Source organism: Thunnus maccoyii, unplaced genomic scaffold (genome assembly GCF_910596095.1).
Source record: "Thunnus maccoyii unplaced genomic scaffold, fThuMac1.1, whole genome shotgun sequence".
Lineage (NCBI taxonomy): Eukaryota > Metazoa > Chordata > Actinopteri > Scombriformes > Scombridae > Thunnus > Thunnus maccoyii.
Window position 1 is genome coordinate 369768 of NW_024757901.1, and position 18638 is coordinate 388405.

Below are 18638 nucleotides of genomic sequence, written 5' to 3' on the forward strand. Positions count from 1 at the left end.
TGTAATGTCGCACTCCAACTTTCAGGGCTTACTAAATCTAAACCGTTCGAGTTATTACAAAGTTTTTAATAACTTTTGCTCAACACAGTGTGATAAGTCATGTATTCAAGTTTGAAGCCGATAGCATTAACACCCTCGGAGGAGATAGCGTTTGTTCGGGGGCCAAAATTGGGGCAAAGTCTTATTTTGAAAAGCTGATTGCAGACTTCCTGTTGGATTTAGGTCAGGGGTGTCAGTGTATGATTTGTAGGTCTTGATGAGACGAATAATTGAGTTTTGGTTCGATCTCTCTACGACATTCCTACGGGCCGTGGCGGCCATTTTAGATACATAGGTGGCGCTAGAGAGCACATTTTGGCACTTCGGGGGTTAATTTTTACATTTTATCAAATTTTTCACCAGACCTGATGTGCGTGCCAAATTTGGTGAGTTTTTGAGCATGTTTAGGGGGTCAAATTAAGGATTGAAGTGGCGTATTAATAAAGAATAATAATAAAGAAACAAACGCACGAAAAACAATAGGGTCTTCGCCCTTTGGGCTCAGGCCCTAATAAAAACAAACGCACGAAAAACAATAGGGTCTTCGCCCTTTGGGCTCAGGCCCTAATAATAATAATAATAATAATTCCTTTGGAAACAAGAGGGCTTCGCACTGGTCAGCGCTCGGGCCCTAATATTAATAATAATAATAATAATAATTCCTTTGGAAACAAGAGGGCTTCGCACTGGTCAGCGCTCGGGCCCTAATAATAATAATTCCTTTGGAAACAAGAGGGCTTCGCGCTGGTCAGCGCTCGGGCCCTAATAATTCCTTTGGAAACAAGAGGGCTTCGCGCTGGTCAGTGCTCGGGCCCTAATAATAATAATAATAATAATTCCTTTGGAAACAAGAGGGCTTCGCGTTGGTCAGCGCTCGGGCCCTAATTATCAGTCTTTACAGCTTGAGCACCTGGTGTGGAAGTTAGTATGCACACAGACTATCTCAGTGGGCTTTTCAGTGCAGTACAGTGCATGTGTCAACCTGTCCCTTTATTTCATGACGAAATATACCAAAATAATAAAGGAAAAGGAGGGAACGACACCACACAAATACTTTGAATATAAAGGGGGGAAGAGGACTAAGTGCTGAGTGTAAGGGATTGATGGATCGTTCAAATGGAGTCGGCCTCGGCCTCGGCCTCACTCCAATGTAATCTGAGGTGTGAAATTCGTTGTCAAAAACTGAGATGATGGTCAAATATAAATTATCACAGCTCCTTTATTTTAAATCATACAGAAACATATCCTACATCAGTGTCGCCACTGAAGTCTCGGGTCACTCATGCTGAAGAAATTTTTTCACTGTCACTTTTAGTTTTTGAGTTGTTCATGCCTGATTTTGGCCTAGAAACAGATTGTCTCCCTCATTTCCAATTACTCAGAGGGGTGCACGGTCACCATAGCAATCTGTGGCTGTGCTGTGAAGCTATTTTTTGACCTGTTTTAAAAGTATATTCCACCCAAATACTGAGTTCTGTCCAACACCTTACATTTAAAGGTTCATTCCACCCAATACTGCGTTCTGTCTAAACCCTTGTACGTTTAAAGGTTTATTCCATCCAAAAACTGCTTACTGTCCAACTACTTATATGCATTTGTTCTTTCAGTCTTTTCAGGCATTTTATATTCCAACTTCCATCTTTGACAGTATTATAATTTAGTTTCTGGCTTTTCTAGCAATGTATTTCAACTCTTGGCTTCTTTAGCTAATTAAGTTCAGCTTCCAATGTTGCTAGTTTTATATTTCAGCTTCCAGGATTTTCAGCAGTATGGTGCAATGCATTTCAGCTTTGAGCTTTTGTAAACAAAACTCATTTCAGATTTCTGCATTTTCTGCATTTTCAGCAATGTTATTTTTCCTCTTCCGTACGTTTTTTCGCAACCTTTCAACTCCTTCATACTTTCAGCTATTTCAACCATTCAAATATCAAAATATTCAGCTCTTTCAATACTTTTATGCATTTTTTTTGCAACCTTTCACCTCTTTCATACTTTCAGCTATTTCAACCATTCAAATATCAAAATATTCAGCTCTTTAAGTACTTTTATGCAGTTTTTTCACATCCTTTCACCACTTTCATACTTTCAGCTATTTCAACCATTCAAATATCAAAATATTCAGCTCTTTCAATACTTTAATGCAGTTTTTTTGCAACCTTTCACCTCTTTCATACTTTGAGCTATTTCAACCATTCAAATATCAAAATATTCAGCTCTTTAAGTACTTTTATGCAGTTTTTTTTGCAACCTTTCACCTCTTTCATACTTTGTGCTATTTCAACCATTCAAATATCAAAATATTCAGCTCTTTAAGTACTTTTATGCAGCAATTTTTTGCGATTCATTTCAGCTGTCAGCATTCACACGCATTTTCCGCAGGAAATGCATTTTCTAGTTATTATTAGTGTGAATGATGACAAGCAAATTGTTCTTGTCAGTCTTTATTCTTATTCCGTCTTCCGTACGTTTTTTGCCGCGTTTCAAATGCTGCATACTTTGTGCTATAAAAACCATTCAACTGTCAATCTGTGCAACTCATTCAGCAGATGTGTGCTTGTATTTTTCTGAAATGTAACATGTTTCAGCGATTTTATATAATTTTTTAAAACATTAAAATTTATAATGGCAGTCTATGGGACGAACCATCCAACTGAGTTGGAACCTTGGTCACTTTGACACTCAACTGCTCGAAAGTCCCTTATCGTACAGATGCCATTCAAACTGTAAAAAGTTCACAAAACTTTGAACTTTCAGAGTTATCAGATTGTTTAGTGATATCTTTTGTAGTTTTTCAGCAATTTAATCCCAAAGTCAGGGGTTTTGAGGACTTTTTTAGATCTCACTAAAGTAACCTTATAACATGCTATTTCAGCAATTTTGTTGTCTTTAATGAAATGAAACTTGGTATACAGGTTTTCCATGAGAATCTGCATGACATACAGAATCATGGCACCAATAGCCCCACCTTGTGGTCATAAATAAAACACAGCCATACTACTTATTAACTACCAAATCTCTTAAATGTAACATGCCATGGTAATTACATTGTATTTGTACAGAGGGGGATCCTGAACAAGTGTTAAGTATTTTCAGCAATGCTTTGCGATTCCTTTCAGTTTCAGCATTCACACGCATTTTCCCCAGGAAATGCATTTCTAGTTATTTTTGTCCTTCGATGTTTGCCATATTTTGACAATTTACGTGAAATATCCTGTGAGATGTTGTCTGAGACATCACTGACAAAAGTATTTATCAATGGTTCTTGTTCTACTTGGACATTGCTGAACATGAGTGGAATGTCTTGTTGTCTCATGGCTGTTACAGAAATGAACACATTCTGTGGCATGTTATCAGAGAAATCAGCATCATCAGTGTTCATGTTCGGAGCAAGTGAGAGAGACTCATGGGCATCCTCGTGCACTGTGATGGGTGATACAGCAGCTGTGTGACATGTGAATTGCTCTGACCCATCAGTGACATCAGTGTTCATCATGAACACAGATAACTGAGACTTGTGAGCATCACCCTGCATTGTGGTAGGTGAAACAGCAGCAGCCTGACTTGTACTGCCTGTGTCTGGGATTGCATCATTCCAGCTGGTCATGGGCTGGTTGTGAAACTGCACAGGTGTTAGTTCATAGACACAGGAAGATGGTGTGCTCAAAATGTCATGACTGTTTACAAGCCGGTCAATCATATCATTGTGATGTGTAAATGTGAGCATCACAGCAGTACCAACACTGTATAGGCCCATGTTTATGGCAAACCGTTAGCTCTTCTAGAATGTGGATCAAAGAACCCGTATCTGCCTGATCAGTTTCTGAATACTGCAATACATAAGGCACTCATCATCAGCAAGACATACTGGATGTCTGACAACAAACAGCTGAGTCCTGCCTTTAAGTCTGGGAGGTTTCTTGCAGAATCATCTTGAGTTTTGCAAGTCTGCTGTACCTGGAATCTTGAAAGACCACTTTGTACACACATCTATGTGCAGGTGCTTTTCTTGGGAGCTCATCAATAGCCAGATGGATGTTCTCAGGGAACTTCTGTCTGGCATTCCTGTACATTATATCACCCTTATCCAAGACATAGTCAAGGTCGCACTAGTGACTTTTTCATTCTCACGAAGGAAAGCAAGAAATGTGAGAGAGTTGCAAGTACACTGGTGATTTCTGGACTATCCGTATTCAGCAGAAGCCTGACTGCGAGTTGCAAGCACATGTGTCTCATCACAGGGACGTCTCTGGTCTACATTGTTAGCACAAGATGGTCCTGCTACACGATACATCACTGTGATCTCCCCTCTTAACAACATCTGCATAACACACCCCTGGTATATTAGGAACATTTCTTTCTGTAACATTTTTGTTTGTCACAGTCAGCACCAGACATTGGTTGTGCACGTTCCCTCTTCACCATATCAGTATAAGATAGCTTTGGCACCTTTACTGGAATGTTGTTCAATGAGGATCCTGTACATGTTGATATGATGCGTCGCCATCATGTAGATCCAATCTCTGCCAACGTACCTTGGCCACTTGAGATCTCTTTCCTTTTCTGGGCATGCTTATTAACACTTTCACAAAGTAATGACACTTGTTTTATTGTTTATTTCACTTATAGATATAGTTCACAGGTCAAAACAATTGTTAGGAATGTACATAACATACATTCATAACATTACTTCACAATTTGTAATACTTTGAAAAAACAAGTGATTATGAAGGGATTTTTCAGATGATTTTCAAGCAGTATTCAAGCAATTGTCAAGTAATTGTCAAGTGATTGTCAAGCAATTGTCAAGTGATTATCATGCGATTTTCAAGCAATTGTCAAGCGATTGTGCAGTTTCATCATTGGGAAATTATAAGACACAGTGAAAAACAGAGAGAGAAATGCTGTATGTGCACACAAAAGCCGAAAATGGCATGTGCCAAAAAATAATCAGATTTATAAAACCACGCGTACGCAAGAATTTACCTTTATAGATCACAGTCCACCTAGAAATGTGCGCACATGGATCAGCCTCATATCCCGACGTCCACACGCCCACATTCAACCATAAATGGTTGATGCAAAAGCATTCATGAATACTGATGTACATGTGTGTCTCTCGCCGCACCAATCACTCTCTCTGTCTTTAGATGCCTAGCCGATCAATGTCTAGAGTCAGCGTAGCGGACCCTCTCTTGTCACTGGCGCTCAGAAGCAGCAAAGGAAGGACCACAACAGGCAAGAATGGACTTTTACCGTTTTATTTCCCCATTTTCGGATGTCATGAAGTCCTGTGTGTAACCCAAAACAACAATACACAACTTCAATAGACATTCCTGTGCATCGTAAAGTCAGACATCTCTGATTAAATGTTTACCACAAGCTGCAGCGGGCCAGCTCCCGCTACTATACTATAAGTAGTTTTTACACCACACACTCAATATGTACAATACAATAAACACTATATTCATTTATATTTACTCCAAAATCCAGCATACAGCTGTTTCTCTAATTTCCACAGTCCATATGTGAGTGCAGGTGGTGAAGATGTGGAGGTGAGGTGGCTGGAGAAGTCCGTGTTTGTGGCAGCCACCGCGGTGTCTCTTGTGCGCTCTCTGTGGTTGACAACACAGTCGTGTTTACTGTAAGGATTTTACACACATAAACTGCATGGAAACTAAACTCCTGGTGATATATGCACAGTATAACAAAATGTTAAAAATCTATTAAAACTCTGTCCTGCAATTATTTTTCAGTTACATTTGTTTAAGTTAATATATTTGATGTCATCTTGGATTTCTACAATCGATGGCGATAATTTCATCAGTTAGTTAATGTGGCTGAGGTGAAAATGAATCAGTAGGCTATATTCACGCTTAGCTAACATTGGAGAAAGGAAAGCCAGACTTTGCCGAATCCTGCCACCTGCCACATCCTGACATCATTCATTTCAGCTGCTGTTGCACTGCTCCACAACTGACTCTCTCCTTTGCACTCCGGGTGAGACGTATCTTTTCAAATTGAAAGATGCTTATGGAATAATTATGGCTCACAACAAGCCTAACTACAGATAACACTGTTGGTTTGAATGTTTATAATAACATGGATCTATAATTTATGTTTGACACAAATTGAAATTAAATGTGTGAGGATTATTATACAATCTGGCTTCAATTCACCACCTCACCATGTGCATCGTCGATTTCAACTGTCTCCAAAATGTTCCTACGCATGGGTCAGAGTTTACATACAGGTGCGCACGTTCTCCCGTCAAGTTTGTTTTTATAGATCACAACTTTTGCGTGGGAGGTGGTGTACCCCTCTTTAAGGCCTATTTTGTGCATATACATCGGTTATAAAATGAGACCCCAAGTGTCTTTAATTAAATGAAACTTGGTACACAAGTTCTCCATTTATATGTTGAGCAACATCAACATATAGACATGGCACAAATAGCCCCACCTTGTGGCCATTAGTGAAACACCACAGTACCACTTATTAAGTTCCATATCTCTTAAATATAATATTCCATGGTGACCTAATTCATCAAAGTTGTACAGATGGGGATGCTGAACAAGTCTGTGGGATTTGATACAATTTCACTTGTAGGTGGCGCTACAAGATTTGGAAAAGAAAACATGTAATTTCTTGCAGAATTTTTTAAGTTATTTTGCCGTTTTTTGGCGTCTAATTACTCCTATACGATTTGCCACATTAACTTCATTTCAATGTCAAAACATACATCTCCCTAAGGAGATGTATGCTATTATCTTTCTTTTTTGTAACATGTTTCAGTGATTTTATATAATTTTTTAAATCCTTAAAATTTATAATGGAAAATCTATGGGAGCAATGTCTTAAAGTTCATATTTCAAAAACTAAAAGTGCTAAAGCGTTCAAACTTCATGGAAAGGTGTTCCATGTTGAAATGCTTAATATATTAAAACATGGGACAAACAGCGCCACCATGTGGTCTGTTCCTACATGTTTTACGTTTTGGCTAATAACTCATGAATGGTGAGGCCTATCCAAACAATATTTGCACAGTGTGTTCCTTGGATGATCCCAAATGGACTTATACAGGCCACACTCATTTGCACCTAAAACTTTATTCTGCCATTTTGGATTTTTTTGTGAACACATTTTTTGCTTCTGTTGGCACATATTTCATCCTGTCTTCACCGAACTTGGTACATAACATATTTAGATGACCCCAAACAAAGCTTATCTTGCCAAACTCTTGAAGGCATGGCGGAACGCGCTTAACGAGCCATAACTTGTTAAAGGGTAAAAACCTTTATCTGAAATGGGTGTCCAAGTAGCAGATATGTTCATTTTAGTACACATAATACAGACTGGCTGCCACTACATTTCATAATTTATTTAATCTGTGCAAGCTGGGGACACTAAACAACAGAACACTGCAAACCTTTTAGATTCAACATATTAAGGAAGCGGAATATTTTCTTGAGGCAACAAAATACAGAGTAACTAGTAAATATATTGCATTTACCTTGGTTTCTCTCATGGTATATCGTGTACTCATCAAAAATATACACAGTTCTTCAATCTGGATTTATTCTGCTGCTGGAATTGTAAAACAGAGTCCACAATGCAGATAGGTATTCACTACACTGAAGGGCAAGTACATTACAGCCCCTCTCATTCTCGGGCATGATTTTTATTCTTATTTCCAGTATTGAATTTAATTTAGCACCTAATCAAGATAGAGCAAGCAAGCCAATAAAGTTTCCCATTAACCAGGAAAACAACATTTTAAATAAGAAAACAGTATGCAATCTGAACATGGCCATGCTTTCCACAATCTAACACCTTTTTATCTATTTAAAGATTATACAAATACTTTCATATATATGAAAATAAGACAAAACTACATTTAGGGCTGACAACTTCACTACTAACACAGATCTCTCAACAGTTAAGGTTCTCCTGAATTTTTGTGTGTATGTGTAGCTTAGCACTGAGACATAAGACCACAGCATCAAACATCACTTATATTAAGCACAAAATAACTGATACTCAAAAGAATTTTGAGAATTAAGTTGGCCAAATTAATGCTTCACAACAGTACAACACCACCGTCCACCTCTGACTGAACTATACAGATGAATGAAATGAAGGCATTGACATTTAACATTGCTTTTCCTCCTGATCCATAATACAGTTTAAGTAACGAGTCTGGCTCCATTTTTGATTCTTTGAACCCCACCTTTCCCCGCAATGTAAAAATTAACACAGTTCAGAATGGAGCAGCAGCAGAAGCTTAAAAAAACCACTGTCATCAACACTTCTATTTAAGGTTAAAACTGCTTTTTCCTTGTACAGTTAAGTCTGAACCCCAACTTCAAATCTACAACTAAAACAGTACACAAATAGATATTTTTGTTCGTGTGATACTGAGTAAGGTTGCAATTACACTGGTGCATCTGCAGCTTTAAAAAAAAACAAAACAAAACAAAAAAAAAAAAACACTGGACCTCAGCCAGTACACAGAAGAAAGCACACCCCATTTGTTAAATACAATATGTTAGTACATTTTTTCATATAGATTACTTTAAATTAGTAACTGAGAAGCTTAGAAAATATCATAATCTTTCTTGTCCTTTTTGCCTTCACCCTCAAAGCTGTCTGTCCCATCACTGTTGTCACGGCGACGCTTGCGGCTGTTTCGGATGTTGAGGCGAGGGTTTATCTGCGGCAGAGGGTCCATACCCAAAACTTTATGAATGTGACGAAATGCCAGCAGCCTCAGAGCAAACTGCAAAGAGAAAAAGAAAGAACAATTCAAAACGGAGGCGGAAATGTCATTGACATTAAATGGACTTTACCTTGCCAGCTCCCTTGTATTAAGTCCATGTTATGTCTCATGAGCCCATGTATGAATAAAGCAGGTCATTGTCTGGAGAATTTACAGTGAGAGTGAGAATGTTGATGATGCTTCTATCATGCGACTGGCGTGAAACAAATTCATGTAAGTACTGATATCAACACAGTCATCATTATGGATGAGTCGGTAGCCTTGTCCGCCATCTTCCATGTGCTGTAAACAAAACACTGCAATTTCCGCAGCATACTTTTTGCTACATCCTGCATGCTCTACCAAGGTGCCACCCTTTGCCTAAACCAAATAGAGTATTTCCAGTAGGTGAGAATGCGTCCGACACTGACACGCAGGCCCGGACTGGCAATCAGGAGCACCAGGACTTTTCCCGGTGGCCTGGCCTGCTAAATGGCCTGGCAGACCGCTTTTTTTTTTGACCCTGAACGCAACACTGCCCTACATGCTGTGACAGCCAGGCACTGTAGAGAGAGAGAGACAATGTTAAAGCTGCCAAGAAACTGGACAATCAATAATAAAAGTAGTAGTTCCCTTTCCAATTTCCTAAAAAACATTGATGGCATAATTGGCCTATCTAGTCTAGTAAATGTGGTCAATATTATTTGAAAATGAATCTGTTTTGGTGAAAATTTCAGTGAGTTCATACTTAAAGCTCATAATTTGAAATTATTGCAACAACACGTCTTCTGTCACACTATTCAGGCTACTGTAATTTGCTGAAATTTAAAGATCTGTTATTTAATGTTTGTGTTGGTTAAAGGGCTATTTTAACCTTTGATGGCTAACTGTTAGTTTACAGTTATGTTCATAATAATAGCGTATTTAAAAAGGTGAGTAAACCTCAAAATGCTTCAAATGTTTTGAAGCATTTTGTATTTTGTATTTTAATGAACACAAATGCATTGGGGACACTGCACATTCTATTTCAAAGCAAGAAAATTGGAAAAAGTAATTGAATTTGATAATATTTTACAGAAAGTCAAGAAATATAATGTTCAAAAAAATAGCGGTGTTGACATCTTTCTTTACAAACTCAAAAATGTACTGTATAATCTAAGAAATGCTTGAAGATTCAACTTTCCTGAGAATCATAAACTAATATTTAGTTGCATAACCATGGTTTCTGATAACTGCTTCACATCTGTGGTACATGGAGTCGACCAACTTCTGGCCACAATTCCTCTGCATTTCTTGGTTTTGCCTCATGAACAGCATTTTTTATGTCAGCCCACAAGTTTTCTGTGGGATTAAGGTCCGGGGATTGTGCTGGCCACTCCATTACTTGAATTCTGTTTGTCTGAAACCATGATTTTGCTCGCTTGCTGGTGTGTTTGGGGTCATTGTCTTGTTGAAACACCCATTTCAAGGGCATTTCCTCTTCAGAATACGGCAACATGACTTCTTCCAGTAATCCAATTCCAGTATGCGATAAATAGGACCAACACCATAGTACGAGAAACATCCCCATATCATGATGCTTGCACCACCATGCTTCACCGTCTTCACTGTGTATTGTGGCTTGAATTCAGTGTTTGCAGGACGTCTGACAAACTGTGGCCCTTAGACTCAAAAAGAACAATCTTACTCTCATCAGTCCACAAAATATTACGCCATTTCTTTTTAGGCCAGTTAATGTGTTCTTTGGCAAATTGTAACCGCTTCAGCACATGTATTTTTTTTTTAACAATGGGACTTTGCGGGGGCTTCTTGCTGGTAGCTTGGCTTCACATAGACGTCGTCTGATTGTTACAGTACTCACAGGCAATCTTAGATCTTCTTTGATCCTCCTTGAGCTGATCATTGGCCGAGCCTTTGCCATTTTGGTTATTCTCCGATCCATTCAAGTAGTCGTTTTTCTTTTTCTTCCTCGCCTTTCTGGTTTTGGCTGCCATTTTAAAGCGTTTGATATCATTTTAGCTGAACAGCCTATCATTTTCTGCACTTCTTTATAGGTTTTCCCCTCTTTTATTAATTTCTTAATCAAATAACGCTCTTCTTCTGAACAGTGTCTTGAATGACCCATTTTACTCTGTTTTTCAAGGACAAATGCACAGCCAGCATATGCAGCGTCAGTTGCCTTAACCCTTAAATAAGGGCCACCTGTTTAATGCCTATTTTTTCACATAATCAAGGACCTCACTAATTGAACTCGGCACTGCTATTTTTTTGAACACGCACTTTTCAGTAAATGATTCAGTTTCACAGAATCAGCAGCATGCACATCATGCCTGTTGGGTCTGTTCGTTTTCTATACCTTTTCTAAACCTTCTAGAAACTTACTTGCAGTGTAGAAGTTGAAATTCTAACAAAAACAGTGATTAATCTTGCTAGTGATGTGGGACTGCTATTATTTTGAACACAACTGTATATCAGTAAACTGAGTAGGATATTATGCTCTTGCTCTATTCTTTGAATAGGTGGAGAGAGTTGTTAACTGTATTATAATGGTACATTAAAAGATATGGTGTGCTGTGCTATTGCTTTTTTCTTTTTGAAGGAAGAGAGAGTAGCGTTGGTGCCACAGTAGTACAGAAGCCCACTACTTCAGAGCAACCTGCAGGTACAAGGTTCAACACCCTGCACCCACCACTGATGAACTGATGCCCACCCCTCATTTTCTATTTTGTTAGTATATTAGTTATTTAGTTATTTATTATTTAATAAATATTGGTTAAAAGTTAGTCCTTGTGTCGTCTCTCTCCTTAACAATATGTAACTTTGGTTTTATTTGAGGTTCATAACAGTACATTATACTAAGCAGTTGTCTGCTCATTAGTTTGTCATTCACATGCACTAAAATTCAATTCATCATAATACAGGAAATCAAGTCGTAACTAAAATTTTCCTAGTGGGGGACCCTCAGACCCCCCACTTAAAAAGTGGCCTGACTGGGGCTATAATTCGCACTATATTTCCCGTCCTGAAGGATTTTCCCAGTCCGGCCCTGCGGACACAACAGAGCAACTCCGGACAGTGTCCGGCGTTCATATGAGAAACCAGCTTATAAAAGGAAATCAAACTAAACTAAGATTTGCACACGATTCTTTTAAGGATAGGTTCACAGTTTTTCAAATCTGTCTTAAAACAATGGTCAGGTTCCCATTTGAACATTAAATCACATTTTTCTTGCTGTAATCATTCCTCCTGTTAATACTGACCATTAGAAGATCCCTTCCAAATATGCTTGCAATGTAAGAGATGGGAGACAAAATCCACAGTACTCATTTTAAAGAAAAAAAAATTAAAAGTTTATCGGAAGATTATGAGGCTTCAGCCATCTGAGTTAGTCAAATAAAGTGTATATCTTCACAGTTAGTCTTTTTGTTAAAAAATGTCCCTCTGTGTTTCCTCGGACAGTGTTTCCCTGTTGAGGTGCGATGGTATAATCAAGTTAAGTCAATTTTGTTTATATAGTGCCAAATTACAACAGAGGTTATCTCAGGACACTTTTCACATAGAGCAGGTATAGACTGTACTTTTTAATTTACAGAGACCCAACATTCTGCCATGAGCAAGCACTTGGCAACAGTGGCAAGGAAAAACTCTCCCCCTTTAATGGGCAGAAACAGTGGGCGGCCATCTGCCTTGACCAGTTAGATTGAGGGAGAAAGAAGGAGGGGAGAGGAGACAGAGAAGCACAGGAACAACTGTAACAACAACAATAATAATAATAAAGATATGACTAATAATAATAGTGGCAGCAGTGGGCATCAGCAACCAAAGTTCACCTGCAAGACAAGAAAGCACAAAACTCCGAGGAAGATGCCAAGTTAGTAACATGAATTAATGGGGTATGTATGCATACAGATGTAGAGGGAAACAAAAAGAGGGTCTTTGGCACTAAAAAGACTAACGATGAAAGACATCTATTTGATTTGACTCGTTTGGATGGCTGAAGCTTCATATCAGCTTAAAATATACTTTTTAATTTTTGCACAGGAGGAGGACTGTGGATTTTGTCCCCTATCAATTACATTGTAAGTGCATTACGAAAGTATCATCTAATGGTCAGTATGAACAAGAGGAATTATTACAGTAAGAAAAACATGTTTAAATGTTCATTTGAGCACTGTTGTTGGGCACTGACTGTTGTTTTAAGACACACTTGAAAAAATATGAAGCAATGAGTAAAAACACATTTTATGTTTTTAATTGTAATACCCAACCCACAAAGATAGGGACATGAACTGGCACTGAAGACCATTTTTAGTTACATCTTTAATTTGGTCATTTGGTCAGAGTTGTCGCACTATGGACACAACCTACAATGGTCCCCGTGGCAAAAAATGAACACCATAGGTATCTAAATGACTAAATGACCTCTGTAGCTCTGACCTCTTAAATTATGAAATCCTCTCATAAAAACCGATCAAAAGGTTATTTCTGGATGGACTGAACATTTTCTAGATCCATTGCAGTTTGCATACCCCTCAGAAGAGGGTGCAAGGCACAACCATCATTCTAGTGAGCTTCATACATCAGTAATAGTACAACAAAATAAGATAATTAAATGTGGACTCTTGAACATTAGATCTCTTTCATCTAAAGCTGTTTTAGTAAACAATTTAATTTCAGATCATCATATTGATTTATTTTGTCTCACTGAAACCTGGCTGTGTCATGAAGAATATGTCAGCCTTAATGAATCCACTCCCCCCAGTCATATTAATACTCATATTCCTCGAGACACTGGCCGAGGAGGAGGAGTTGCAGCCATTTTCAACTCAAGCCTAATCATCAACCCTAGACCTAAATTTAATTATAACTCATTCGAAAGCCTTGTTCTTAGTCTCTCTCAGCCAACCTGGAAAACTTTACAGCCAGTTCTATTTGTTATAGTGTATCGTCCTCCTGGCCCGTACTCTGAATTCCTATCTGAATTCTCAGAGTTTTTGTCGTATTTAGTCCTTAGTACAGATAAAGTAATTATAGTAGGTGATTTTAATATTCATGTGGACGTTGATAGTGACAGTCTCAGCACTGCATTTATCTCATTATTAGACTCAATTGGCTTCTCTCAGTGTGTAAATAATCCCACTCACCGTCTTAACCACACCCTAGACCTTGTTCTGGCTTATGGGATTGAAATTGAACATTTAATAATTTTTCCACAAAATCCTATTTTATCAGATCATTTTTAATAACTTTTGAATTCCTATTACTGGATTATACACCATTAGACAAAAATGTCCTCGCTAGATGTCTATCTGATAGTGTTGTAGATAAATTTAAGGAAGCAATTCCGTCAGTACTGAATTCACTGCCATGTCTCAATACTACAGAGGACTCTTATGTTAACTTTAGTCCCACCCAAATTGATAATCTTATTGATAGTGCTGCAGGCTCACTAAGACACACTACTCACTCTACTCCATCGCCCCCTTAAAAAAGAAGATAATAAAACATAAGAGGTTAGCTCCATGGTATAACTCCCAAACCCGCAAATTAAAGCAAACATCGCGAAAATTGGAAAGGATTTGGCGTTCCACCAAAGTAGAAGAGTCTCGCTTAGTCTGGCAAGATAGTCTTAAAACATATAGGAAGGCCCTCTGTAATGCCAGAGCCGCCTATTACTCAGCATTAATAGAAGAGAACAAAAACTGCCCTAGGTTCCTTTTCAGCACTTTGGCCAGGCTGACAAAGAGTCATAACTCTACTGATCCATGTATTCCTATAGCTCTCAGTAGTAACGACTTTATGAGCTTCTTTAATGATAAAATTCTAACTATTAGAGACAAAATTAACCACCTCCTGCCCTCAACAGGCACCGTTCTCTCCCCAAACACAGGAACCTTGGTAACGGCAGTAAATCCTGACATATATTTGGACTGTTTTTCTCCAGTAGACTTGTCTGAACTAACTTCAATGATTTGTTCAGCTAAACCATCAACCTGTCTCTTAGACCCCATCCCAACTAGGCTGCTTAAGGAAGCCTTACCCTTAGTTAGCACTTCTTTACTAGATATGATCAATCTGTCTTTAGTAACAGGCTATGTACCACAGTCCTTTAAAGTAGCTGTAATTAAACCTCTTCTTAAGAAGCCTACCCTTGATTCAGGTGTTTTAGCCAATTATAGACCTATATCTAACCTTCCATTTCTATCCAAGATCCTTGAGAAAGCAGTCTCTAATCAATTATGTGACTTTCTACATAACAATAGTTTATTTGAGGATTTTCAGTCAGGATTTAGAGCGCATCATAGCACAGAGACAGCACTGGTGAAAGTCACAAATGACCTCCTAACTGCATCGGACAAAGGATTTGTCTCTATACTTGTCCTGTTAGATCTTAGTGCTGCATTCGACACAATTGACCATCACATCCTTTTGCAGAGACTGGAACATTTAATTGGCATTAAAGGAACTGCATTAAGCTGGTTTAAGTCCTATTTATCAGACCGATTTCAGTTTGTACATGTTAATGATGAATCCTCCGTGAAGGCAAAAGTTAGACACGGAGTTCCACAAGGTTCTGTACTTGGACCAATTCTATTCACCTTATATATGCTTCCTTTAGGTAATATCATTAGGAAACACTCCATAAATTTTCATTGTTACGCAGATGACACCCAATTATATTTATCAGTGAAGCCAGATGAACCCAATCAGTTAAACAAACTCCAAACATGCCTTAACGACATAAAGACCTGGATGACCTGCAATTTTCTACTACTAAATTCAGATAAAACTGAAGTTATTGTGCTTGGCCCTAAACACCTTAGAAACACATTATCTAATGATAAAGCTACTCTGGATGGCATTACCCTGGCCTCCAGCACCACCGTAAGGAATCTGGGAGTTATCTTTGATCAGGATATGTCCTTTAACTCCCACATAAATCAAATCTCAAGGACTGCCTTTTTTCACTTACGTAATATCACATCCTGTCCCTAAAAGATGCAGAAAAACTAGTTCACGCATTTGTTACTTCTAGGCTGGATTATTGCAATTCCTTATTATCAGGCTGCCCTAACAAGTCTCTAAAGACTCTCCAGCTGGTCCAGAATGCAGCTGCACGTGTATTGACTAAAACTAGAAAAAGAGACCACATTTCTCCCATTTTAGCTTCACTACATTGGCTTCCTGTAAAATCTAGAATAGAATTTAAAATCCTTCTCCTAACTTACAAAGCCCTTAATGGTCAGGCACCATCATATCTTGAAGAGCTCATAATACCGTATTATCCCACTAGAACACTGCGCTCCCAGTATGCAGGCTTACTGGTGGTCCCTACAGTCTTTAAAAGTAGAATGGGAGGCAGAGCCTTCAGCTATCAGGCTCCTCTTCTATGGAACCATCTACCGGATTCAGTCCGGGGTGCAGACACCCTCTCTATGTTTAAGAGTAGGCTTAAAACTTTCCTTTTCGATAAAGCTTATAGTTAGGGCCGACCAGGCTCGCCTTGGATCAGCCCTTAGTTATGCTGCTATAGGCCTAGACTGCTGGGGGACTTCCCATGAAGCACTGAGCTCCTCTCTCCTCCTCTCCCTCCTCTCCATCTGTGTCCTTCACAGTCCTGATGGCATCCTTCCCTGGCTGTTGCTGCTATTGCTGCTTGTGCTTGTTGTTGTGATTGTTTTTCTTCTGTCCCCCCTCCCCCTTTCCCTCTCTCTTTCTCTCTCTCAACCCAACCGGTCAAAGCAGATGGCCGCCCACCAAGAGCCGGGGTCTGCTTGAGGTTTCTACCCGTTAAAGGGAAGTTTTTCCTTACCGCTGTCGCCAAGTGCTTGCTCATGGGGGAATTGTTGGGTCTCTGTAAATTAAAGAGTACGGTCTTGACCTGCTCTATGTGAAAAGTGCCTTGAGATGACTTCTGTTGTGATATGGCGCTATATAAATAAAAATTGATTGATTGATTGAGTACTCAGAGGGCCTTCAACCTTCAACAGTAACACCAAAGTGATCTATAAGAAAAGCCAGCAGCATAGTTTTTGGTTTTATGAGGATGACAAAGTTTTATGTCAACAGGACTCTGATGTAACAGTTTTGTTTATTTATTTTTAACTTTTTTAAAAATTTTTTAACATTTTCCTTTTTCTGTCGGTATTCTCTTACTGGCAAGCAGAAAAATGTTCTAAATGGGGTGGTAAATGTTTGTAGGAAAATCACTGGTACTCAACAGAAGAGTTTGTCCTGTTTATGAGTCAATTCAATGTAACAACTTCTATCCTGCATTTCAGATCTTACCTTCTGGTTCTCTTTTCAGAGTTCCTTTAAATAAAACTAAATATCTCAAGATTTTATATTATTTACATATTTGTATAAGTTTGTTCTAAATTGTTTTAACCTGTGTGTGTCATTTTCTTTTGTATATTATTTGACATGTTTGTATTCATATGGTGTGCTCTTGTGCTTTATATTGTCACCCTGTGTTTCACTGCTGCACAACCAATTGCTCACCGGGGACAAATAAAGTAATTGGTTTGTAAGGTGAGTATTCGTGATCAAAATCTAAATCTTAGAATAGCCAGCTGTATTGTTTTAATATCTTATTCAAACTTTAAATATTTCCAGTTGTTTTGAAAGTACTGTCATTTCTCCCATTTTAACTGTTCACCAACTAAGGCAATTTTCAGATTAATTTATTCATGTCACAATCAGCTTGATAGTTTATGTATAATTCAAGAGCTTGTACTTGGGCACTTGAGGTAATGTCTTCTCTCTGTTGCTCTCCCATAGGTGTTAGGGTATCCACAGGATTCTTTTCACATGGATCTACCAATCCTGGCCCACCTGTTAAAAGAAATAAAATTGCATTAATTTATATTTCATTTCGTTATGTTCTCAGTATCCTCTGCATTTGTATTATACAACTACAGGCATGTTTTTAAGGTGACAGAGTAATTGTATGATGGTCGGTATTTAAGTGAACTCATTACTCAAACAGTAAATTCTAACCCAACAGCCAAATGTCTAATGTTGCATGTTTGAGAAACCAGATTCATCTCTGACTTATGGCCATACTAAGCTCCTGCTGCCAATACAAGCCAGAAGAGGAATGTGTTTGGCCCCATCATCACAACACTGAAGGAGAGAGGAGGGATCTACACCGCAAAGCTTAAGGTACTAAAATGTATAATGTAAATTCCATGACTGTGTACTCTTTGGCACTTATAAAGTTGGATAAAGTTCTAATTTAAGTATATTGCCTATGCTGCAATTTTATCTCTCTCCTTTTGTGGAGAGAGACAGTTAGTGCTAGATTTTGATTTAACTTTTAAAAAGAGCAAGATTTCAGTTTCTCTACTATTCTCTTTCGTGTCATTGCCCTCTAGCCTACTATAAGGGTTTTTCCATGGTTTTTGGAGTAGTTACACTTTGCCATGTTGTGAGAAGTCAAGCCATGCTGGCTGGCTGCCAGTGTTTTTCCACTGGCAAGATAAGTAAGTTGTTTACCTTGATGTCATGTTGGAGTTGTGCCAGTTTGATTATTTGTGCCAGTACTTTGTTGTGTAGACCTGTTTTTATTGTACAGCGCTGCCCATGAAGCTCTGCTAATTCAGTAATAAACACATTTCATTTCCTATAACTTCTTAACAATAAAAGCCACCCATTACATTGTCAGCCTGGTGTCCAGCAACGACATACATACTGAGTCTTGCAACAACATAGTTGTAGTGAGGAAGAGAGGGGGTTGTCACGGGTCGGCTGTGGTCGGCCCTGCAGCGGTATGGCTCACCACGGCTATTCCCTGCTGTCAGGCTCTAATGGAAATTCATTTCATCATGGGCTTACTACTATA

General features: G+C 38.6%; 1 protein-coding gene across 1 annotated transcript in view; it reads right to left on the reverse strand.

Annotated features, from left to right (window-relative positions):
* Positions 1–7597: 7597 nt before the first annotated feature.
* The window catches only part of zfr (zinc finger RNA binding protein), a 131190-nt gene continuing 120149 nt past the window's right edge, over positions 7598–18638 (reverse strand). The window contains exons 19-20 of the mRNA XM_042405595.1: positions 17532–17629; positions 7598–8815 (exon numbers count right to left, since the gene is read on the reverse strand). Of these exons, the coding sequence (XP_042261529.1) occupies positions 8633–8815; positions 17532–17629 (281 nt within the window). The 3' untranslated portion in view covers positions 7598–8632. The remainder of the gene's footprint in view (positions 8816–17531; positions 17630–18638) is intronic.